Here is a 25,537-nt window from a genome sequence, read left to right on the forward strand (position 1 = left end):
TTTCTAAGAATCAACAAGATGTGAGACACAATCCAAAGAACCAAATAAGCTGAACATTTTATATTATATTTACAACAAAAAACCTGAAAAGTAGGTGTTGTGAAAATGCTGGCCCCCTGTTCGCTCTCCTCACCCAACTGACTCCAGAGGCTCCCTGATGACTTACGCATAATCCAATGTCAACGTAAATGACTAAACAATGACAAACAGAGTGTATTAAGTCTCTGTTTGAATATGCATGCTCTGTGATGGGCTCAGATGTCTGTGAAAGCAGAAACAGGAGAATAGACAGAATTACGAATACCAAAGAACACACCAGGCAGGTCCGAAATAAAGTTATAAGGTTCAAAGCAGGAAACGGACACAAGAAGATATCATAACATTTACACATCTCCAGGAGCAGTGTGCGAGCAATAATATCAAATTGGAAATAGCATAAAACATCTGTAAACTTACCAAGAGCTGGCTGTTCTCTGCCCAAACAAGGAGAAAACTAATCATATAAGCAACCAAGAGAACCATTATCACATTGGATGACCAGCAGGCATACACAGCTGAGGTGGGACTATTGGTGCATAAGACAACTATTAGTTGTACTCTGTATAAATCTGTCCTTTATAGAAGAGTAGAAAGAAGAAAGCCCTTTCTGAAATAATATAATGAAAAAGGCCAAGTTGGCGTTTTCTAGAAGCCACATGAAAGACAAAAATAATCCGTGGAACAAGGTGCTCTGGTCAGATGAGACGGAAAATTGAACTCTGAGCTGCATATCATCCTGAAATCACCATCCCCACTGTCAAACATGGTGGTGGCAGCATCATACCCTGGGGTTGCTTTTCTTCAGCATCGTTAGAGTTGATAGAAAGATGGATTAAAGAGAGATACAATGCAATTCCGGCAAAAAATCCACTGCAGTTTGCAAGAGACCTAAAAATGGGATGCAGGGTTACCTTCCTACAGGAAAAATAACCCTAAACATTAACAAAAACAATATAAAACTGTTAGAATGGACAAACCAAAGTCCGGACCTCAACCCTATAGAGTTGGAGTGTCAAACTCATTTTAATTCGGGGGCCACACGATAGAAAAAACATTCTCTCGGGGGCCGGACTAGTCGATTGAGGAGAAAAAAAAGAAAGAAATAAGAGAAAGAGAGGGAGAAAAAAAGACAGAGTGTTGGACAAAGAAAGAGAGAAAGGGATAAGAGAGAGAGAGAGAGAGAGAGAGAGAGAGAGAGAGAGAGAGAGAGAGAAATAAAGAGAAACAAAAAAGATAAGAGAAATAGTGATATGGGGGAAATAAAGAGAGAGAAAGAAGAAACCCAGAAAGAAAGAGAGAGAAAGAGAGAAACGAGGAGAGAAAGACAGAAGGGTAGAAAGAGAGAAGGGGAAAGCGAGAGAGTGAGAGAGAAAGAGAGATAATGAAAAAAAGGAAGAGAGAGCAAAAGAAGGTAAAAAGACACACAAACAGAAAGAGACAAAGGGGGAAAAAAAGAAAAAGCAACAGAGAGAGTGAAAGAGAGAGAGTGAGAGAAGAAGGGAGAAAGAAAGAGAGAGATATAGAAAGAAAGAGAGAGAGAGGGGTGAGAGAAAGAGAGAGAGAGAGAGAGAGAGAGAGAGAGAGAAAGAGTGAGAAAAGGAAAAAAAGAAGAGAGAGCAAAAGAAGGTAAAAAGACACAGAGAGAGAGAGAGACAAAGAGGAACAAAGAAAGAGAAAAAGAAACAGAGAGTGAAAGAGAGAGATAGAGTGAGAGAAGAAGGAAGGAAGAAAGAAAGAGACAGAGACAGAAAGAGAGGGAGAGAGAGAGAGATATATATACAAGTAGAAATACAAGTACAGTGTCTTTGTGAGAGGCACCTGGCTTTGGCAACATCAAGTGGACATATTTCAACCTGCAGCTCGTTTTTCTCTTGCACTTCCCTCAGCGTTGTTTTGCGGGCCGGGATTCAACCCCTTAGTGGGCCTGATCCGGCCCGCGGGCCGCCTGTTTGACACCCGTGCTATGACGCATTTGATCTAAAAAATGCTGAGCACAAACGATCACCCTCAAACCTTGAGACACTTGAGCAGTTTTGTAAGGAAGAATGGGCCAAAATATCTGTTTCAAAAATTTCCAAAACTTATAGACAAACCCAAAGAGACTTGAAGGAAAGTTGTAGAAAGTATTAAATCAAAGGGGGGCAATAGTTTTGCAACACGCAATTTCTTTTTTTTAAGCACAATATAAAATGTTGGATAAATTTGGTTTCTTTTCACGATGGTTATTTATAAGTTTGAAACCTGAAATATGGCAATATGTGGAAAAATTCTTGGAAGGGGGGGGGGACAATACTTTTGCAAGACACTGTAAGACTTTTTTATCTTCCATGTGTGGGTTGGCGTGGGGATCGATATATTTTCTCCCACGAGAAGACATTTTGTGTGAGTCAGTGATGCTTGAGGGTGGGCAACCGTCGTCCACGGTGAGATTTTGTCCCGTCTCCTTTTCGGTCGCCTCCTCCCGCATCCCGGTCTGGAGCTTTTCCCTTCTTGTCGACGTTTTCCGATTTCCTGATTGGCTGCTTGGCTCTGTGTGCGTACAACGAATGCTGTTACATTTCAAATACTTCTTAAAGTGACAGTGTGTATTATAAAGCAGGCCCTAGTGGTGGACAGATATGCTACAAATTCAAATAAAGAACAAAAAAAAAACAAGTACCGTAAATTCCGGACTACAGAGCGCACCTGATTATAAGCTGCACTCACCACATTTTAAGAGGAAAACTGATTCTGTACTTACACAAGCCGCACCTGTATATAAGCCGCATGCGCCCACATTAAAAAAATGTAACACAAAACAAACCCAGACCTGACTTTAAGTCCCACGATTGTAACTGAATATCCTTCATTGAAGTACAAAGTCAAAAATTCACAGCCGGCAAAATGAACGGAAAATGATACCGGTACTTAAGGTTTGATGCAGACCGGCAGAGTCCGGGTCCCGTTGAAAGTAATCCAAAGAAAAAAGTGTATATTTCCAAAGGACTCATCTCATCTCATTAGCCGTACCGCTTATCCTCATTAGGGTCGCGGGGGAGCTGGAGCCCATCCCAGCCATCTCCAGGCAGTGGGCAGGGGACACCCTGAACTGGTTGCCAGCCAATCGCAGGACACACAGGGACAGACAACTCATTCGCTCATTCACACCTAGGGACAATTTGGACCGGCCAATTCACCTGAAATGCATGTTTTTGGAATGTGGGACGAAACCGGAGTACCCGGAGGAAACCCACGCAAGCACGGGGAGAACATACAAACTCCGCACAGGAAGTCTCGAGCTGGATTTGAACCCATGCAGGAGGTTCCCATGACATGAACTGTGCCGCACAAGCGCTAACCACTGCGCTGCTGTGCTCCCCTATTTCCAAAGGTAAGGGTGGGAAAAATATATATCCACTATTGTCCACCCTGTCCACAAACACTCACCTTTACCGGTCCCCACTTCCCGTCAGCCCGCGTTTGTTACGCCCCTTCTTTTTAATTCAAAACATATCAGAATAAGTGTCCAAAATAAATACAAATAAATACATTACAAAAATATACAGTTGCTTTTCGGAACCCGTTGTTGATGGTTTATTTTTTGATGCTGCCCGACGCTGTCAGGATCCACTGGCAGACTTGCGAAAAAGTTGCCTTTTGCATCCGGGCAGTTTTAGTGAAAGATTTCTCGCCGCTAGTCAAGCCAAGAAGTTGCAGTCTTCCTCGGCGCATATATTCCACCGGTCTAAATCTTAACTTTTGTACTCGAGCGCCGCTGGCGGCCGTTAGAAAAATTACATAAATTGGCGGGATCACTGAATAAGCCGCAGGGGTGAAAGTTTGGGGAAAAAGTAGCGGCTTATAGTCCGGAATTTACGGTACTCTCTCCTAAACAACGCTTGTAGATTTAGAATTTTCTATTACAGTGAAGAAAATAGGTATTTGAACACCTATTTTGCTATTTCTCCCAATTAGAAATCATGGAGGCGTCTGAAATTTTCATTGTAGGTGCATGTCCACTGTGAGAGAGCTAAACTAAAAAGAAAAATTCAGAAATCACAATGCATGATTTTATAACGATTTATCCGTGTGATATAGCTGAAAATAAGGATTTGAACACCTGTGTATCGTCTAGAATTCTGACCCTGAAAGACCCGTTAGTCCGCCCTTTAGAAGTCCACTTGCACCCCATGTATCATCCTGAATCAGATGCACCGTTTTGAGGTCCTTAGCTGCATAAAGACACCTGTCCACCCCATACAATCAGTAAGACTTGAACTTGTAACATGGCGAAGACCAAAGAACTGTCCAAAGACACCAGAGACAAAATCGTACACCTCCACAAAGCTGGAAAGGACAACGGAGCAATTGCCAAGCAGCTTGGTGACAAAAGGTCCACTGTTGGAACAAACATTAGGAAATGGAAGAAGCTAAACATGATGGTTATCCTAAGGCGTACACGGTAGCAGTGTTGAATTAACACTTGTTATCTTACTGTTTACACAGTAATATTGTTAAATCAACACTGCTTTTTTCTTACTGTTCACACCATAATAGTGTTTCTTCAACTCTTAAAGGGTAAATCTCTACACTACTTCAGCGAACCTATGATCCTTTTTTAGAGAGTTAAATTAACACTGGTTATTGTACTGTGTAACCACTATTATTGTTGGCTTTTCGGTGTGAATAAAGCTCGCTCTTGCAATTTTTTACACCCATTTTGGTTGCTTCACCCTCTACCTGCTGAAGCCAGCTCTGACCAACTCCAGCTATTTGCTCTTTTCAGCCGCTCCGGGGGATTCAAACTCACTCACTTTATCCTTGCTCACGTAATAAAATATAGAAGTAGGCCTTGGATTTTTCTGAAATGCATCATTCAGGCTTCCGTAGAATGTACACGCATAGTTTCAAACTACAATGACCTCTAGTGGCGTATTATTACACACTGTTACTTTAATAGCAGCTTTTTTTGTACCTCAGGTTGCTCTCTGTCGCCCTCTGTGGCTGCGTAGAGTACTGCCTCCTCTGAGCTTCCACAGTAGAGGACAACTGCAAAAGAGCATAGAGTCTTGATCAGGGGGGCCCAAAAGGTTGATCGCGATCTACCAGTTGATCATAACGACAGTGCTGGTAGATCGCACAGCGTTAAGAAAATAAAGTCAGGCTATCATTCATATCATATCAATAATTTTATAGTGAGGACATGATAGGCTGACATATTTGATGCTTAAAGTAGGAAAGTGCTTTCTATTTTTCGAGATATAGTGCCATCTAGCGGTAGAATCCATTATGAGAGCAGGGATTTTAAATAACAAATCAGGCATCCTATTTTTGTTGGCAAAAGCTTTAATTTAATTCGTGTGTTTTTTAAATAATATCAAGGTTTTACTAAAGATGAGTATTTGATGCTCAAGAATTCAAATTAAATGTTACATATACATTGGTAGCCAGGGTTGGGTAGGGTTACTCTAACTTGATTACTTTCAATTACTTTTGGATTACTCCAATACCAAATATGCTAATAAAAGACAAAAGAAAATCAATATGAATAAAATTAATCAATTTTGTGAAGGCTTGGGGAGTAACGGAATACATGGAACGGCAAAAATGATGCTGGCAAGCTCATCTCATCAGCTACACCGCTTATCCTCATTAGGGTCGCGGGGGTGCTGGAGCCCATCCCAGCAATCATCGGGCAGTGGGCAGGGGACACCCTGAACTGGTTGCCAGCCAATCGCAGGGCACATGGGGACAGACAACTCACTCGCTCATTCACACCTAGGGACAATTTGGACCGACCAATTCACCTGAAATGCATGTTTTTGGAATGTGGGAGGAAACCGGAGTGCCCGGAGGAAACCCACGCAAGCAACATACAAACTCCGCACAGGAAGTCTGGAGCTGGATTTGAACCCACGCAGGAGGTTCCCAAGACATGAACTGTGCCGCACATGCGCTAACCACTGCACCGCCGTGCTGCCTGCCTGCTAGCAAGCTGTTTGGATTTATTTTCATTTTGCCGGAAATCAAAGAGATCAAAGCCAGGAGAGAAAGCTTACCGCGTGTTGTGAGTCATCATTTGATTCATATTTAGTTTCTTTTGTCTTTTATTAGCATATTTGGTATTGGAGTCATCCAAAAGTCATTGAAAGTAATCAAGTTAAAGTAACCCTACCCAACCCTGTTGGTAGCTACAGTACACATTGCTGTTTAAAATAATGGCAGTGCAATGTGACTAACCAGAATATCTCAGGTTTTAGTATATTTTTATTGTTACATGCCAAATGGGTAGGTGCTGAGATTCTCCGAAAACAAATAAGACCCAGCATTCATATTGGCACGCTCCAAAGGCTGTGAAATTGAGAAAATAGTTTAAAGGGGGTGAGTTCCAAAAAATAGCAGTGTCTGCTGTTGACTGTAAATCCCAATATTTATTTGCATGACCACAGTTTTTTTATAATTGCTTCACATCTGTGTGGCATAAAGTCAACCAACTTGTGGCACCTTTTAGTTGATATTAACAACATTCCACAAAATGTCAAAATCAAAATGTCTCGGTTTTGCTTCACAAACAGTATTTTTGAAATCATCCATAGGTTATTGGTTTGATTGAGATCTAGGGATTGGGCTGGCCATACCATAACATTAAGTTTATTGGTTTGGAATCAAAATTTTGCTCGTCTACTTGTGTGTTTGGGGTCAATGTCTTGTTTTAATACCCATTTCAAAGCGATATCCTGTACAGCATAAGGCAGCAAAACCTATTCAAGTATCTTAACATACACAAACTGATCCATGATCCCTTGGTATGCGATAAATGGGCCCGACACCAGGGTGGGATGGACATGCCCAGACCATGATACTTGCACCACCATGCTTCACAGTCTTTAATGCGCACTGAGGTTTTAATTCAGAATTTGGGGGTTGTGTCACACACGGTCTGTGGCCCCTGGACCCAAAAATGTCCGTTTTACTTTCATAAGTCCACAAAATGTTCCTCCATTTTTCTTTTTCGTTGATGTGTTCTTTGGCGACTTGTACCCACTTACGCACAAAAGGAGGGACTTTGCATCTGATTTTTTTTTTGAATAAATTTGCTTCACACAGACGTCTTCTAAATGTCACAGCACTTACAGGTAACTACATACTATGTTTGATCTTCCTGGAGCTGATCATTGGCTGAGCCTTTGCCATTCTGGTTATTTTCTGGTCTGTTTTAATAGTTGTCTTCTGTTTTCTTCCACGTGTCTCCATTTTGTGTTACCCATTTTAAGGCATTGGGGATCATTTTAGCTGAAGAGACAACCATTTTTTGCACGTCTTTATGGGTTCTTCCATCTTCAATTAACTTTTTAATCTAAGAACACTTCGGAGCAGTGTCTTGAAAGACCCATTTTCCTCAAACGCATGTTCAACCTGTGCTGGCTTCATCATCTTTAAATAGGCGCCACCCGATTCCCCTCTGTTTTTTGTGTTTTTTCTTCCCCAAAGTTGATTAATACACCCCTTTGAACTATTTGCCCAATTTTACAGCCTTCGGAGCACGCCTACTATGAAAGCTGGGTCTAGTTTGATTTCTGAGAATCTACTGCACTTACTGGTAACTTGTCTGGCATGTAACAATAAAAAATATACTAAAATCCCGAATATTCTGGTTAGTCATTTTGCACTGCTTTTATTTTGAAAGGCACTGTATATGGTAGAATATATAATGTTGGGGTTTAAAGTAATGATCTCATCAGCTACACCGCTTATCCTCAGTAGGGTCGCGGGGGTGCTGGAGCCCATCCCAGCAATCATCGGGCAGTGGGCAGGGGACACCCTGAACTGGTTGTCAGCCAATCGCAGGGCACACGGGGACAGACAACTCGCTCGCTCATTCACACTTAGGGACAATTTGGACCGGCCAATCCACCTGAAATGTCTTTGGAATGTGGGAGGAAACCGGAGTGCCCGGAGGAAACCCACGCAAGCACGGGGAGAACATACAAACTCCGCACAGGAAGTCTGGAGCTGGATTTGAACCCACGCAGGAGGTTCCCAAGACATGAACTGTGCCGCACATGCGCTAACCACTGCGCCGCCGTGCTGCCTAAAGTAATGATAATTTATTTAAATATAAGTATGTCTTAGAATTTCAATGATTAGTACAAATGTGTGTATTTTCATTATTTGAGTATTGATTTATTGTTTTTAATTTATTGAACTTATCACAGTTGTGTCGTTTTATATACATGTTTTTGTTGTCGGTTGATCGTTTTTGACTCGGGCATGCGAAAGGTCCCCGGTTCGAGAACGTGTGGAAATAAATGTTGGCCTGGAGAGGTATGGGCGGCCCCTGCTCAAGACACACCACAGGAAATGAGGAAATGGCACCCCTACCATCCTGGTGGTTGAGGGAAAACCATTTTGTAAGTAGCTCACATGCAGCAAAAGTGTGAGCGCCCCCTGGTGTTGGTTGTTATAGCAACCTGCATCGAAAATGGAGGATTCTAACCTTAGCGATTTCCGAGAGGTAGGCTCGTCTCTCATCGTTGGTTTTATGGAAGGCCTGAATGAAATAAAATAATAATATATATCATATTCATATTTATTTTTGTTATTTTTAAAAACAGCGAATCTTACACTCACTTTTGACTCCTGTTCAATGTTTTCGAGACAGCACGCTAGTTGGCTCTGCAGGGCGGATTTTTCTTCGGTGAGCAGTTGGAGGCGCTGCCGCAGAGAATCCTGGGAAAGCAAAACAGCCACAGGAAGACCTTGAAGATGAAGACATTTTTCCAATTCTCAATTTCGGGTTTAGGGTAAAAACTCACGAGCGGCATGTCATCGTAAGATCGGATAGAAGACAGTCGATCTGGGAAAAACCAGTAGAATTGAATTTAGATACATTAGAACCCCAGGTTACATCACCCCCGCCTTACGGCATTTTCATATTACGGTGTGGAACAAGATGCATTTTCATCCTCTCTTTACAGCATTTTCTCCACTTTATGACATCAACCACAGATTATTTGGCGTATTCCGAGTGGATTTGTAATGTTACATCTTTAAAATACTTGTCTGCAGTTGGTTGACGTCATACAAAATGCTGGTCTACTATTGGTTCGCTCATGGGCATTGTGAAAATATGGATACGATATTTGCTGAACTATCTCCCACAATGCCTTTCTGTCTCCTAGTTTAGTTTCGAATCTCGTCGTAAAGATATAATACTGTAATTTTGTACTGTATTTATGCACTACGGATCCAAGGCTATTAGTGATGCTAAAGGGAGAAGCAAACATGATGACAATGGAAACAAAGCTTGCTAAAGTGTTTATCTGGGCTACTGGAGGTTCAGAACACATTCCATCACTCGCTATACGTCTATATCACTTAGCAATCCTCACCTCAGAAGAGATTAATGTTGTAGCTCGGGGATCTACCGCGTGGAAAAGTAGATATAAACAATTCGGACTAAAACCCAAATTGTTTTCGGAACAGTTTTATTTTTACATTCGCACTTGCTAGTAAGCTAACTTGATGGCATTGATAGGTAGTTAAGTCAAGTCAAGTCATGTTTATTTGTGACACCCTTTATCTCAAGGAGTCTGCACAGACCACAGACTGTTATGACACCATCCCCTGATCTAAAACCTTCATGAGGGCAAGGAAAAACTCAAAAACCTCAACATGAGGAAAATGTATTATTCAAAATAATTTGTTCGGGTTACTCATTGTAAATAAAATGACTGTTGTTTATGAAACATGTATAAGCCATGCACCCACCCTACGCACTGCCTACCATTCGCTATTGGTGAGACACAACCAAGTATGTACATATAAACTGATAGGGGATCAGTTTATATGTGCATATTTGATTTAAGTATTCTATCTTATAGTTGTAAATTGGACTTGTATGCAAGTATGTACGATAGGGCGAATATCTCCATGAGGAGGAATTCAGCATCCTCGTACTCTGTGCCTGAGACTGAATCACCACAGTGGATTTTGTAGGTGAATATAAACACCCTAGTAACACCCCAGGTAGTGATGACAGTGGAGTTACTAAATGTCACTAATAATGTATTACAGTACTCGTTACACAGAAAAGTAAACGTGCTCATTTGTTGCGAGAATGTAAAATTAAAATTGAATTTAGGCCAGTGTATTATCTATCCATCCCAATATTCCTTTTTCATCTTGTTTATATATTTTAAAGGGTCATTGTGAAATATTTGACTACGAGATGTGGCTGTATGGTGTAGTGCAACTGAAAAAAAGAGTGCTAAAACGTACAAGGAAGAATACAAACTATGTAGACTCAAAGTGAGCAAACCACACTAATTTTTTGTTTTGTTTTATTTTGGGCCCAGTCGTCTGCCAAGGAAAAAAAAGAAAGGGAAAAAAAGGAAAACAATAAGGCAAAAAGGAAAAAAGAAAGAAAGATAAACAAATAAGTTAAAAACAAGAGATAAAAAGGGACAGGGATAGAGATAGGGAAAAAAGAAATAAAAATAGTTTAAAAAATTAATCAAAAAAGAAAGAAATGAAGAAAACAACCAAAATGAAAAAATGAAAAATTAAGGTGGGGAAAGCTAGGAAAAGAAAATGAGAAAAGGAGGGGAAAAAAAGACAGTTTTATTGTTTTAGTGTTTAAACAATATGGCCGAATAGGATATCAGCTCTTCTAGTTGATCCTCATTTTCTGTACAAAGAAACTAAATACTTCAAGCTACAAGTATTTAAAAATGCACAATTTTATGCTAGTTTAAGTATTTGCTTATTTTTCGTGTAAAACTGGTTTTGTTTTCAAAGAATGAAGGGTTTTTTCAGCACTTGGAAGCCCTAAATCCTACACACTGTCGCTTTAAGTCTTTTACGACATGTTTATGCTGCAATGTCACATCTGGCAATCAATGAATATACAGAATATTCAATTCAATTTTACATAATTATAAATAATATTTACAATACTAACCACAGAGTCGAACTTCAATCTCAAATTATACAATAATCGTTTAAATGCAACTAAACTCTTAACCCCGTGAAATGTGGCATAGAATAGACGTAAACGCTTCACATTGCCCCATCCAATATGGCCGCATAATTGACGTACAACTCCCGAGATAATCCCGATAAAGAAATGGGCTCACCCACGGGGTTCCCACGCAGAAATTCCAGTTTTTTGTGGACGAGACCAAGTTGTCTTTGGAGTTGAGCGTTAAGCTCCGTCTGAGTTTCATATCTGGTTTTCCACTCGTTGTCTGACCCAAACGTAATCACACAGCAAAGGAAAAAAAAGAAAATAATAGCCATAAAACAATATTCAAAAAAAGAAAGAAAAGAACGTTCTTTTATTTGTATTTTATTACCTTCTGCGTCGACGCCATTAAGTTTGTCCTGAAGTTCCCTCATAGTGCACGTCAGGTCCTGCACCGACTCCTCCAGCATGTCTCTGCAAAATAAAACAATTAAAATAAATGTTTGTTATCGTCACAAAGAAAAAATAATTTCTAAAAATAACCAACTTGATTTCTCGTTCTTGCTGCAGTTCAATGCGCAGGCGCGTCATATCATATCTGGAATAATCTTTATAATCTTTGCTCATTTTGAAATTGCCAAACTGAGCGAAAAGCTCGTTTGTGCCAAGTTGTTGCCTATAGCAACGGCCACTTCCGGTGGTTGTTTGGCTAGAGTTGGCCACTAAGAGGCGACGCCGTCCGGTAAATTTTTATATCGTTCCCAAATGATTATGGGTATTAAAATAGAATGTTAATGATTTTAAAAATATATAATACAGTAAATCATTATCAAACAAATCAAAACTTTTCGGTGGTTCAAAAATATTAAGGATTTTTAAAATGTCAAAATAAAAAATGGCGGCAACCAAAAAAACGCGCGAATCAACAGAAGTCTACATGCTAATATTTCAGGTCACGATATTTTAGAGGGATAATTTCATTTTTTACTGTTGAAATTTCGTGTTACAACCCGAAAAAGGGCAACTATAACTTCATTTTAAAATACACCTTCATAATGATTTACATGATCAATCCCATGAATTGTATTACAGTATACTTGCAAGATATGACATTAATCCACTCTAAAGTGGGGATAGGAAAGTGAAACTGCCGTAAAGCGGGATATAGAAACCTATGGTAATTAGCTTATTCCTTCTGAATCACCAGTACCCAAGATAAAAACATTAAGATAACAAAAATAGCAAAATGATATATAGTAATTATCATGTATATATGACTAAATAACATAAATATACTACTAAAGGAAAAATGAAATCGGATTTACCTTTGGGTGTGATGTGACTTGAGCTGGTACAGTGGGGTAAGTGGGTGGATGCAGAGAGGGGGAGGAGACAGGATTCAAACTTAAAAATTGATTTGTAGAACTTCCACTTTTGAGAATTATCTCATTCTTAATAATCGTCCCATTTATCAATTTTACAGTCATGCAACTTAAAATAAACCTGGTATTTGTAAATCTTGATAATCGCAAGCTCCGTTTCCATGGTTATCGTTTTTTGCTTCTCAATTATTATCTGTCACGCCTCCCCCCCAGAAGAAGAAATCCTCTCGCGCCCCTCAAGGATTGATCTTTTTCTTAAAGTGATCACATTATATTGGTGGGGACAAAACAAAGATTACTCGATATTTTGATGATAACACGTCACCTCCATCTATATCAGACCTATGCTTTTCAGTACATTGTGGCTAGGAAAAACCCAAAAGTCTTAGGAGCATGATCGGGTTGTAATGTCTTTAGATGACAATTTAATTAATTTGGCTTTGTGCTGTCCGTCGCCAACATTTTTAATAAAGCGAGCACACCAGTCTTTGCTTTGCCTTTTGTTTGTTTCCTTACCCTGGCTCTGCATCTGTTTTAAATGTTTTTCATGGGGTCATTTAAAGGCAGGCTACACTTCCTGTCTACACTTTATACTCAATGCTTATACTCTGACCTTAACGAATCACTCAGCCACTGAGAATGCCACTGCCCCCTAGTGCAGTGGAGGTGCAATTGCACTTTATTTTGGGAAAGTAAAAAAAAAAGAAAAAGTTCCTCGAAATCAAAAGCGCCCACGCCCCCATTGATAAGACCCACCCCACTGTTTTAGCATCACTGCAACCCTTTGGGACCCCGAACTAATAAATACAGTATTGTCTCACTGACAAAGAAAGAGGGGCATTGTTGGAAGTTATTCAGACAATAGCATACTCAGCATTAAAGAAAAAAAACAATCAAAGTTCAGCATTTTTGTGTTGTCGACAAATAGTAAACAAGCGTCTTACAGATGTAATTTGTCCAAGTATTTGGACACGCAAAAGAATTAGTTCTTCATTTCATATAGTGGGGAGAATACCGTAAAAATGAGCCGAAAAAACATTGTATCCCACGCCGTAAAGTGAAAACATAGTAAAAAAAATGAAACAAATATTCACAAATCAATGAAATATATCACATGTATTTTATTCCATTATAATACTGTTCCTGTTCCTTGTAGGAATATATTCAGTGTACTTCAAGTAAATCTCCCCCAAAAGTGCTTCTCATATCCCGGGTTATGATTGGCTGCTCTCTGCCGTATCTCCATCCTGATTGGACGCCGCCCCGGCCTGCTGCATCTTCAAATGGTCTGGTAGAAGGACTTCGACGGTGAAGCTGATCCTTTTGTTCTGGAATACGCTGTACGTGTTGTCGAACCGGAGAACGTCTTTGTGTACAATTACACGTTTAGACACAAAAGAAAAAGTAATTAATATCAGAATGTACACTGTTCTTTTTATTCAATGTAATAATAGAAAGGAAATTGGGTAAATATTTTTAGAATTTATTAGATAAATTTTAGGTTCGAATAATTTGTGTTTTGCCCATGAAAAAAATACATAAATTAGTGTGTTCAAAATGTAGTACAAGGTTAAAAAAACAGATGAAATTTCATCAGGAAGTGTTCTACATAAATATTTTATTTTTACTCAGGCTTTGTTTTGAAAAGTGTAGCAAAATAATACTAGTTCCGAGTTTGTCAGGTCACTTTCGGTTTCGCTAGCTTAACATAAAGAGAGACTCAGAGAATTACTGAAGGGACTGTTGCATGTCCGATCCATCTCCATCCATGTTGAATGTTTAACAAGGAAATGCCTCAAGTTTCTAAAAGAGTAATATATATAAAATATATGTATAAAAACAACTACATATAGTTCAGATATGTGTAAATTTTACGCACTTTGTTTTCCTAAACTCATTGGCACCTGGTATGGACGCATTGTATTGTATTTTTGCAGTTTTCACCATCCGGAGAAGGACTTATAGCTGCAATTACACATCCCCTGTGGACAAGGTCCTTCTTTGGTGGTTTAGCTCAGAGTCATATCGATGACTCTGCAATTTCTTTTGTGTAATTCACCAGTAGAGTATTTAACCCACCCAAAAATACATCTTAAATTAAATTGTAAATTAAGAAATACTAATATTAATATTAATAACTGTTAGAGATGAATTGGTTTGGGGAAATTAACAGAAAAACAGTTCCAAAAACAGTAAATCGAGTGATATTTTCCCCTCAAAAATTGTAAAAATAAGTTGTAAAATATTAAAAAAAAATAATAATAATAAAAATTCCAGATACATTTCTTTTGTGTAATTCAGCAGAAAAAAAGTTCTCAAAATAGTAAATTGAGTCTTATATAACCAAAAAAAATTGTAATTTATATAAAAAAAAAAACAATATTGAAAAAAAAACATATTAAAAGGTATTATTTCTTTATTATACTTGCAAATCTAAATTAAATATATTGTAATTGTAGTTTAAATATATAACAACAAATCACAAATGTCATCAGATGGATACGATCAAATTTAAGATTTTCTACGTTAAAGGTAAATGATATTCTTTTTCCACTGGCAGATTATGTTGCTTACCTACAGTTTTTTTTTTAAACATTTTCATTTTGCTAAAACTGATTCTTATAATAATTTATAAAATAACCCCAAAAAAGAAAATTATTGGTGAGTTTAAAATAACTATTTTTATTCGGTGCAAAAATCAATTAGGGGAGCTGTACTTAAGGTGACATGGCTCCAATTGACCTATAATGGAAGCTGCAATAACCTCCTGCCACCAATAGGGGCGCTGCAATTAGAGAAATAAACTAAAAGTCAAAGGGATTCATAAAACAATTTGAAAAAAGTTTATCCACTGGCGCCATCCTGTGGTCAGTATTGCCAGGAAGAGAGTAACTTTAATAAAAATGTATTGATTTGGTTCTCGTCTGAATCCTGAGTTAGCATTTCGGTTAGCATGTGTTAGCATCTCTGAAGCTTTAATCAATCATTTTGTGTAGACGAGATAACACTCACAGACGCCGGGACGCTCGCACGTGAGCGATCCGTCTTCTGGTACCAGGTGAGCGTTGTAGCGCTGACTCGGCACCACCGCCTCCATCTCGGCCGCCTTCTTACGCTCGCCCATTTTGGACTTCAGGAAGACGCCGAAGCCGATGTCGGCCGCCTCGCTGCGAAACTGCCACCTGATCAAGTCATGAAAGACAAAAAAAAACAAAAAAACCCAACATTGTTAAGTTCAAACTTTAGTAGACACTCAAAATAAGGAGAGAAGACATCAATGTTTTTAAATCCCCCCCACTTTACTGCAATTTCATTTTACAATCCGTAAATCATAACGGATTCAAGCTCTGTCCCGAAAATGTATCGAAAATGGGTCTCCGACCTTTTTCAAGCGGAGAACTACTTTCTGTTACTAATTAGCGCAAAGGGCACCCATTTTAAAATGAAATTTTTTCAAATCGCATCTTAGCTAGGTGGTTTGCTAAATAGCTAAAAAGGTAGCTGGATAGTTAGCTAGAAAGGTAAACAGGGAAAACCCTAAAAGAAAGCTCGATAGCTAGCTTAAAAAGGTAGGAAGATAGCTAGCTACAAAGCTAAAAATGTAACCAGATAGCTAGCTGAAAAAACCTGCACTTTCTTGGTCATTTGCATTAAAAAAACATGAATTGGAATTTAGTTTGTTGTATTTCCTGTCAAATAAATCAATAAAAATATGAATAAATATGTTTAATACACGAATAGATTATCATTCTATTCACTTAATAATTGTTTAAAAATAATTATCAAGACTTGGACGGATTTTTTTTTCCCATGAAACCCAAGATTAACAACTTATCATGTTATTACTATGTTGCTACTCTGTTATTACCAGGTTAATCATTTTAAGGGTTGAATAGACTCAGTAGACTAATAGAAACAGCATTTAAGTAGAAAATCACAATGATCCTGCATAGAGTTGTTCCGCGGGTGCCTAAACTGTACTTATGGGGCACCCTGTTGCCCGCGGGCATCGCGTTGGAGACCACTGCTATAGAAATACTGACAAATGCTAAGAACAGTTTTTACCTGGGGCATTAGCGAATTACCATATTTATACTTCGCTTTATGGAATAATGATGTATCCTGGGGGTCTACTGCAAATGAGGATTGTGTCATGATTACTCATTTGGCACCGCGGGTTCTGATTGGCTCCCGGTCAGTATTTGAACCCAGTCCTGTCTGTCCCCTTTTGTCAGTCCGTCTGCGAACCTCAGTGAACTCTCGGTAAGCATTTTTCGACCCTGACTCCCACCTGTGCCGTTTTTTGCTCCCGTCTGTCTCCGGCTTTGACCCGTTTTGATCCTGACCACGTCTGCTCTACCGTCCCGGCTTACGACCTCCTTTTGCCCCCGACTACGTCCACTCTCCCGTTCTGGCTTATGATTCGCCTCCGACCCTGACCACGCCTTGCTCTCCCTACGACCCGTTTTTTCCGTCCCTGACACCGCCATCGTCCCTGACACCGCCACTTCCCGCGTCAAGCGAACACCGGATCGTGGGCGCAGCCCTTTCTCTTTCCTCAAATAAAACTTGTGAGAAACGTAACGCAATTGGGTCCTGTTTCTGTTCTGGTCCTGACAGACTGTGTTTCCCTTTCTTTCAAAAAAACATTCTGTGTTTAAAATATAATACAAGACTAAGTTCATTAAGAAGTTTTCTACATAGAAAATCTTGTGTTTATTTAAACTTTAAGTGGAAGAATATGGTGATATAATACTACTCCCGGGTTTTTTGTGTAACATTGTGTTTTACGATCTAGTTGTCAATTACAAATAGGACAGGTGCATGTTCTTTACGTTTATTTACTTTATTTTTGTGAATTATTGGCATTTAATCTCAATGCATTGTAATGTACTTTTGCAGTTTTCACCATCCAGAAAAAAAAGCTCCAGTCACACCTCCACCCTGGTCATGGTCCTTTCTTTGGTGGTTTAGCTAGGCGTCATATCGAAATGAGGTCTTACCTGAGGACACATCCCGGAAAGAGGATCTCGAAATCCAGTTGCCGCGTGGAACCCCGACTTACGATCATACACTGATCGTAGTTTACCGATACGTGATCCCGCACGTAGTACGAGGTAGGAACCGGACCCACGTGGTTAATCTGAAAGAAAGAAACAAAATAATAAACAATAAGTTTATTTTAGATTTTATAAAGAGCAAAAAATGTTTCTACTCACGTGAAAAGAAATCAGCATTTGAATCCCGAGTTGTATTGTACAAAATTAAGTGTGGCACAAAAACATTACAATATTTTACCAACAGTAGGCGCTGTAGTTGACTATTTTCTTGGGATTGTAAAGATGGAATCCATCTGTTTACTTTATTATATATTACATTTTCAAACCCCTCAAACTAATAGTAATACAAAAATAATACATATATCATATATATATGAAATTATACATACATATATATACATACATGGTCATGAACCGGAACAGGAGGAGAGCCCAGATGCGTAATGTTTCTCACACAAGCTTTATTTTACGGGAAATGGGGCAGTCATGCACGTTAACCCAAAACACCAGTGATTCGGCGATTGTTGGGCGTGGAATGACAGGAAGTCAGAGGCCCTTGAGATCGATACCAATTGCACAAGCAGATATCGGACAGATGGGGTCGATACCGGACAGGACGGGACAGACAGGATTGATATGTGGCACTGGAGACTGGAGTCCGATAACAAGTTGGATGAGATAGACAGAAACGATAGCAGACACCGGAGATCGAAATTAAACAGGACAAACTAGACGAGAACGCTACCAGACACTGAAGATCGATAGCAAACATAAACAAAAATAGCCAGGAACGAAACTGGAGATCGATATTAAACAGGACAAAATAGACGGACAGGAAACACAATCAGGAAACCGGACAGAGTAAAAACCCACGTCTTGCGGGAGCAGAGGTTCGTTGACGGACTGACAAAGGGTGAGTGAGAGCACTGAGCTTAAATAGAAGGGTGGCCAATCTGTCGACGAGCCGCAGCTGGCGCCACACGGGCTGGGTCAATTGGGCGCCATGGCAACCGTGACATACAAAAATAAATTGTTAAAAAAAAAATCATACATTGTGATTTCTGGATTTTTCTTTTTAGTTTATCTCTCTCACAGTGGACATGCATCTATGATGAACATTTCAGACCCCTCCATGATTTCTAAGTGGGAGAAACAGGAAAATAGCAGGGGGTTCAAATACTTATTTTCTTCACTGTATGTATATGATATATGTATTATTTTAAGAGAAGTTTCTTTAAAAAAGTAATAGTAATATACAGTAGGTATCCCTTACTTTAATCCCTAAACCTAAGCCTAACCCTTAACCCGACCCCTAGCTGAGAAAGGACATAAATTGGAAAAAAATACCACTGATAAAACTTCCAAAAGTGTTTATTCTCAAAAAGTGAGTACTAACGGAGGCTAACATCAAATAGAAAAGTAAAAACACTTTCTCTAACTCAAGAAAAAAAACAAACATCGACAATAAAAGACCCATGTTACAACCGGATGACTTCCTCTGGTGCCTCACTTGTCCGGGGCCCAATTAATTATCTAAAGAGACAATAAAAAAAGCAGCGATATGAGTTATTATGATATTCCCACCTCTAGCTAGCTACTCGCGTCAATATAATGCTAACTCTAGCAAGCTAATGCGGAGTTGCTACGTCTAAACCAGGAAGCAGGCGGAGATTGATTATTTTTCTTTTGTATATAATAAAAGAAGTGAGTGATTGTATGCTCTGTATGCATGTAGCTGACATTTATATTCACATGAGCCAAATTTTATTTCCACAAATTTGGCTAGTGTCTTCCCATTTCATGTTAGCATTAGCCTAGCTGAACCATGAAGCTTATTAAAACGTGTCACAGAGTAAGTTGTCACTATCGCACGAGTGTTTTGTATTAACACTAGCATAACTGACTCAACATTGGGGAGTGTTTTGCGTTGCATGTTAGCATTAGCCTAAATAACTCTTCAATACAATATTAGCTTTGTTTTCCAGCTGTATTAGTTTTATTATTGTAAGGGAAATACTAGTTTGAATGTGCCTTCATATGATTTTATCCTCAAAAGTACCGTAACGAAGCCAAATGTTATATCCAGGTGTATTTTGTTACAATTGTATCAGCTAGTTAGCTAATTTTTCCCTTCACGGTTTTCATCAAAAGAAGTCCTTCAGACATGGCCCCTGGTTGTCTCAACTCCCTAAAATGTGCTTCTCCTACCTATCTACGTTAATCTTTATTTTACAAGGTGAGTTGGGCAGCTGGATACTTTAACTTTCATTTCTCATTTATTATGATAGTGTGACACCTGGCAACCAGTATTATTTTGTTTCATGTTATTATGTGATTTTGTTTAAGCCAATCAGATCCATTTTATGTATTCATGTAATCTTGTTTAAGCCAATCAGATGTGTTGTTTAACGCCTGTTTTATTAATAAATGGGCAAGTAGTTATTGGATGTGTGTGATTCCTCTCGTCTTGGGATCAAGAGATCGCAGTTCGAATCCCGGCTCGTCCGTCTTACATATCGAAGTGTCCTTGGGTAAGACACTGAACCCCTAATGCCCCCAAAAAGCAGGTTAGCGCCTTACATGGCTGAACGGCCGCTATTGGGAAATGTGAAGCACACTGTAAACCGCTTTGCGAAGTCTTGACTTGAAAAGCGCTATATAAATGCAGATCATTTCATTAGGAGAAAAAAAAAAATATTTATATCTTTGAAGCAGATCTAAGGGTGGGATGCCACACCGAGGTAAGGGCTACCCAAAATCAATCTCCGACTCAGACTTTCTTTCTTAACTTTAATACAATCTCAAGTTTTAACCTTCATCTCATCTCATTAGCTGCACCGCTTATCCTCAGTAGGGTCGCGGGGGTGCTGGAGCCCATTCCAGCAATCATCGGGCAGTGGGCAGGGGACACCCTGAACTGGTTGCCAGCCAATCGCAGGGCACACAGGGACAGACAACTCACTCGCTCGCTCATTCACACCTAGGGACAATTTAGACAGGCCAATTCACCTGAAATGCATGTTTTTGGAATGTGGGAGGAAACCGGAGTGCCCGGAGGAAACCCACGCAAGCACAGGGAGAACATACAAACTCCCCACAGTAAGTCCGGCAGCTGGATTTGAACCCAGGAGGTTCCCAAGACCTTAAAACTGTGCCGCACACGCGCTAACCACTGCGCCGCCTTGCTGCCCAAGTTTTAACCTTGACATTGTTTAATCATAACATCATTACTTTGATAATCACATTACTCATTTAGTTATAAATGATTTTATTCATATGACGTATTTACTTTCTGTAACCTTTAATATCGGGCGGCGCAGTGGTTAGCGCATGTGCGGCACAGTTCATGTCTTGGGAACCTCCTGCATGGGTTCAAAACCAGCTCCAGACTTCCTGTGCGGAGTTTGTATGTTCTCCCCGTGCTTGCGTGGGTTTCCTCCCGGCACTCTGGTTTCCTCGCACATTCCAAAAAACATGCATTTCAGGTGAATTGGCCAGTCCAAATTGTCGCTAGGTGTGAATGAGCGAGTGAGTTGTCTGTCCCCGTGTGCCCTGCGATTGGCTGGCAACCAGTTCAGGGTGTCCCCTGCCCACTGCCCGATGATTGCTGGAATGGGCTCCAGCACCCCCGCGACCCTACTGAGGATAAGCGGTGTAGCTGATGAGATGAGATGAACCTTTAATATCAGTACTTTCCCAGGAATAGTCTTTCAATGAGTCAGCCCTTGTTTTATCATACGACCTTCAAAATAAAGCTGCATGAATAAAATAAAGTTTCATGTTCCATTTTGCAAATCCACACCCCTTTCCTATAAAAACTGTGGTCAGCAATTTTCGATGCCTTTTCTGAGGGACAACACACTCTCCTGATCACAAAGCCGAGAGTAGTCTCTTTTATTTTATAACGTTGGAATAATAGTCCTTAACTGAACTGCTCTCTTCAGCTTTTTCTTTTCTTGTTCCAAATACTCAATCTGGTCCCGGGAGTTGAACACGCAGCATTGAATGTCTACGCCAACCAACCTCATCGCAAGTAAGCTTTGTTTTGTCACCTAATTTTTGTTGAAACAAGTCAACTTTTAGTCAACATTGGCAAAGTTTTGAAATACATGTAAGCCTTAGCCTAATCTTGGCACGTATTTTGCATTATGTGTTAGCATTAGCCTAGCTGACTTCACATAGCAATGTTTTTTTTCTACACATTACAATGTTAGCGTAGACGTGGTTACCAAAGCATTTAGTGTCTGCTGTGTCTCACATCAAGGTTCACATTTTAGAACTACAAAATTGCTAGCGTTTTGGATTACGGATTAGCATTAGCCTGGCTGACTCCATATTGCAATGGTGGTGTTAGTTTTGTTACCGTCGTGTAAGCCGTTCACTGTGGCTAACATGAAATTTCAAGGGTATTTAAGTCAACTTTGACAACCAAAACATAGGATGATTTGTATTTCGCGTTAACACGAGCCTAACTGGCTCAACATTGGCGAGTGCTTTGCATAGCATGTTAGCATTAGCCTAATTAACACCACATTGCAATATTAGCCTTTCTACCAAAAGCATTTGACGTCCGCCGTGGCCGACACTAATGTTAAAAAGAGTCTTTAAAGCTATTAGGACCAAAACATTGACAAGTTTTGCATAACTGTTAGCATTAGCCGAGCCGATTCCACATTACAATGTCAGCATTGTCCTGGTTCACGCCACGTTTTTATGCTAGTGTTAGCTTTGTCACTAGATCATTTGCAGTCTTGCTGTGGCTGACATTTTTGCTCAAATGAGATCTTAAAATAGACTTTTAGTTCCATGACATTGGCGAGGGTTTTCATTACATGTTAGCATTAGCCTAGGTGACTCCAGCTTGCAATGTTAGCTTTGTCACCAAAGCTAACACTAGTGTGGCTGACACTAATGCTAAAACAAGTCTCTAAAGTCAACTTTTAGGACCAAATCATTGGTGGGTGTTTTGAATGACATGTTAGCATTATATTAGCTGACTCCACGTTGCGATGTTAGCATTAGCTATGTTAATAAAGGATTTGCCATCCACTGACTCTTTAACCCTGGGGATCAGAAATAACTTTGTATACACTCAAGGTATTTTGACCATGAAATATCCACGATTTTGCAGTGTATTTACTTTGTCATTTCAGATTTTTTTTCACTTCCAACCACACAAAATGTTCAAGGGAGACCTTAGCTACTTTGAGATATATGCTTTTTCTTTGATGCTAACTCATAAAAATCATCAAAAAACTAAATATGTAAAAAGGCTAAAGTCAACTTTTAGTACCACAACATCGGCCAGTGTTTTGCATTTCGAGTTAGCATTAGCCTAGCCGACACCACACTCAATTTTAATTTAGCTTTCTTAGCGTAGCCGGCCGCTAGTGGCCCCACATCATCTACGTGGAGCAAGCCATTATGCCATCAACCAGCAACTACAAATCAGCGGCATCCGAACTCACCATGGTCCGACATCGTGGATCTCCGTCGGGATCCGTCAGTTTTCCGCCGTAAATGGACGGCAGCTGCTCGGGTTCGATGTGCCGGAGCAGAACCTCCTTCCAGTCTCCTGCGGGGATGGACACAAGGTCAGAATCGGTCAAGGTGACATACAAACTAATGCCAGCTGCTGTTAATTACAGGGAAAGAAGAAATGCACGGCAAAGTGAAACTGACAGAACTAATGTCAGCGTCATTTTTAAGCAGTGTTGGGAATTAATTATCAAAATGTACCGTTTACCAAATTGTTCGAATTAGTTATCTGATTCCATTAACCAAACACAACCTACATTCACCCAAAAATGTATGCGCGCTCGTTTCTTGAGGGAAAATTGAACAGGAAAGCCAACATTTCCCCATGGGGGCAGAGTTATTTTCCCTAACAATTTAACTAAGTGTACTCCATCGAAAACGGCCGAATTAGTGACATTGGAGTCTGTGTGAAGCCCTCTTCTTAAGTCCTCTAGCTTTTTCCTATTGGCCATCTTCTCCCCGCATGGTGTGCCAGCTCCTCCTATGAGCGTGCCAAGGAGGCCCCCTGGGCTTCACCATCTCGTACACAAGCATCCCGATGTCTGGGGACTCAAAACAACACAGAGTCTTTCTGCGTCATCAGCATCTGGATGTGCTGATTATCTTATCAGCAGTACGTCCCGTTCCTGCAGTTCCTGTAAACAAAATTTCCCACCAGCCTGCCCTGACCTTGTACTACAGCCCAGTCAGTGAATATCTTTTGCATTAAATCTAATTTGTACTCAATCGTATAAAATCCTTCAGCAGAAATACGGCAACAATTTTAAATATTTACAAGCACTTCACCTAAAATTCCAGCACTTTTCAAACCAAACACGACATTAAAATTCAAGCATTTCAGAATCTCCCAAGGTCAGCATTTCTCAAGGTCAAAATCTATCCCGACCGATGCCTTACCGCCGAGGATGAAGATCTTCTGCCGCGTGATCTCGCTCAGGAAGTGCTTGACCAGGTTGAAGGCCACCGGGAAGAGTTTCGGAGCTGCGGCAGAAAGTCCGAAGTTCCTTGAACGTTTCATGGGTAGTTTGCAGTGACGTGAAGTTAAAGAAGGAAGGTGAGGCAGTGCCGTAATAAAATTACATTCTTATATATATACATTTTGGAGTCACTATTAACCTGCCATGCATGTTTTTGGGAATGTGGGAGGAAACTCATGCAGCACGGGGAGAACATGCAAACTCTGCACAGGACAGCTGGTAGCTGGATTTTAACCCATGATCTCAGAACTGACCTCACTGCACGTCTCTGTAGTTTCATAGTGTCAGGATTTACCTTTGATGACAAAGAGCTTCTTGAGTCCTTCCGGGTAGTTGTCTTCAAACATCTGCAGGATCTGAAGACACCACAACAGGAGCAAGGGGACTTGTGGGACCAGTTCTGGAGCACTTGACGTCAAACGTAAGAGAACGTGACCTCGCCATAGGTGTCGATGGCCGGCTTCCAAAGATGTTTCAGGCCCAGGCCCTCCACGTCGTAGATCATGGTGATGGACTCCACGTTCTTGCCCAGCTGAGGGTAAAAACCAAGCTAGCCGTTAGCCTTTAGCTTTTTGTAGACTTTCAAAGTTTCTAATTTCTCTAGTACCATTAATATGAGATATCCGGTGAGAATCGTGAATTTTGTGTTTGTCGAGTTAGAAAATATGTCCGCAATCTTCACACGTGTTTTTCAGGTCCACAACTGTAAGTACACAGATGTGATTTTTAATCTTGAAGGATTTTTTAATTTCATTTATTTGACTATAAGGGATTTAATATAATACAAATTACATTTGCTGAATGCAATAGGGATTTTTCACAGGGAAGGCTTGAGGTCAGTGTGGCCTAGACAAGAATGATGTTTACAGAAAAACAAGAACGGGGAAAAGGGTTGACGCGGGAAAAGGAGACAAGTGTTCTGATAAGCTTTCTTGTTGTGAGTCCTTTAGACATGGCGGTGCCTTTCAGCGAGGAGGTGGCGACTAGGTGGAGGCCACGTGAGGAGTCTGCCACGGGCGGACTCTGCCCCAGGGGGAGTTCCTGGCACGCCCATTGGGGGTGGCCGATGCCCCAACGTGTAAAAAAAAAAAAGACGGAAAGAGAGAGACGAGAGCAGAGACGAGAGATAGGAGGCTCGACGAAGACTAATTAGACTAATTCGGCTGAATTCGATGGAATTCACTTAACAAATACTTTAAGAAAATAAATCTGCCCCCGTGTGGAAAAGAGTGTCTCATGTCAATATTTTTCCCTAAAATTAAAAAACAAGCATGCATTGTTAGGAGAATAAAGTTTGTGTTTGGTTAATGGAGTCAGATAACTAATTAGAACAATTTGGTAAACGCTACATTTGTAATATAGTTTTTTTCCCTAACAATCTTAATCTATCAAGACGTGAGATCTTGAGTAAATCGCAAAAATATTTGTGGATCTGGACAACTGTTTCTCTTTATCGGAGTTGGGTAAAAATGGCGGTTATATGTGGCTTACATTTTCAGTTCTTTCAATTACAATTTACCACTGGGAATGGCTACCGTAATTTTGTAAATGGCCCATAATGAATGTCAAGAATTGATACATAATCCTTGCATTAAT

The 25,537-nt window shown here is 40.0% G+C and overlaps 2 protein-coding genes across 4 annotated transcripts in view; both read right to left on the reverse strand.

The window, feature by feature from the left end:
- Positions 1 to 1,591: 1,591 nt before the first annotated feature.
- Positions 1,592 to 11,636, reverse strand: ccdc169 (coiled-coil domain containing 169). The gene is made up of 8 exons (XM_088321339.1): positions 11,532 to 11,636; positions 11,376 to 11,458; positions 11,157 to 11,267; positions 8,835 to 8,875; positions 8,650 to 8,748; positions 8,516 to 8,569; positions 4,994 to 5,067; positions 1,592 to 2,568 (listed from the first exon to the last, which is right to left on the reverse strand). The coding sequence occupies exons 1-8, from the start codon at positions 11,609 to 11,611 to the stop codon at positions 2,427 to 2,429; spliced, it is 684 nt and encodes a 227-aa protein (XP_088177465.1). The 5' UTR covers positions 11,612 to 11,636; the 3' UTR covers positions 1,592 to 2,426.
- A 1,666-nt stretch (positions 11,637 to 13,302) lies between these two features.
- LOC148349183 (SEC14-like protein 2) overlaps positions 13,303 to 25,537 on the reverse strand; it is a 29,711-nt gene continuing 17,476 nt past the window's right edge. Inside the window, exons 6-12 of one of the 3 annotated variants that reach the window (XM_088321214.1) lie at positions 24,378 to 24,473; positions 24,237 to 24,297; positions 23,862 to 23,945; positions 22,895 to 23,001; positions 17,370 to 17,509; positions 15,379 to 15,548; positions 13,303 to 13,732 (exon numbers count right to left, since the gene is read on the reverse strand). In XM_088321214.1, coding sequence (XP_088177340.1) covers positions 13,581 to 13,732; positions 15,379 to 15,548; positions 17,370 to 17,509; positions 22,895 to 23,001; positions 23,862 to 23,945; positions 24,237 to 24,297; positions 24,378 to 24,473 — 810 coding nt within the window. In that variant the 3' untranslated portion in view covers positions 13,303 to 13,580. The remainder of the gene's footprint in view (positions 13,733 to 15,378; positions 15,549 to 17,369; positions 17,510 to 22,894; positions 23,002 to 23,861; positions 23,946 to 24,236; positions 24,298 to 24,377; positions 24,474 to 25,537) is intronic. The other 2 variants (XM_088321213.1, XM_088321212.1) reach the window with 2 other exon arrangements.

The sequence above is a fragment of the Urocampus carinirostris genome, chromosome 17, assembly GCF_059441175.1.
Source record: "Urocampus carinirostris isolate Australia breed hairy pipefish chromosome 17, RoL_Ucar_1.0, whole genome shotgun sequence".
NCBI classification, from domain to species: domain Eukaryota; kingdom Metazoa; phylum Chordata; class Actinopteri; order Syngnathiformes; family Syngnathidae; genus Urocampus; species Urocampus carinirostris.

What these genes read in the sequence shown, in the direction of transcription:
- ccdc169 (XM_088321339.1), bottom strand. Translation starts at nt 11,611, where the DNA reads ATGAGCAAAGATTATAAAGATTATTCCAGATATGATATGACGCGCCTG. An exon ending in TCTGCGTGGGAACCCCGTGG is followed by an intron (nt 8,876 to 11,156) that starts GTGAGCCCATTT and finishes GGTTTTTCCCAG; the next exon opens with ATCGACTGTCTTCTATCCGA. An exon ending in ACCTCTCGGAAATCGCTAAG is followed by an intron (nt 5,068 to 8,515) that starts GTTAGAATCCTC and finishes GCTCTTTTGCAG; the next exon opens with TTGTCCTCTACTGTGGAAGC.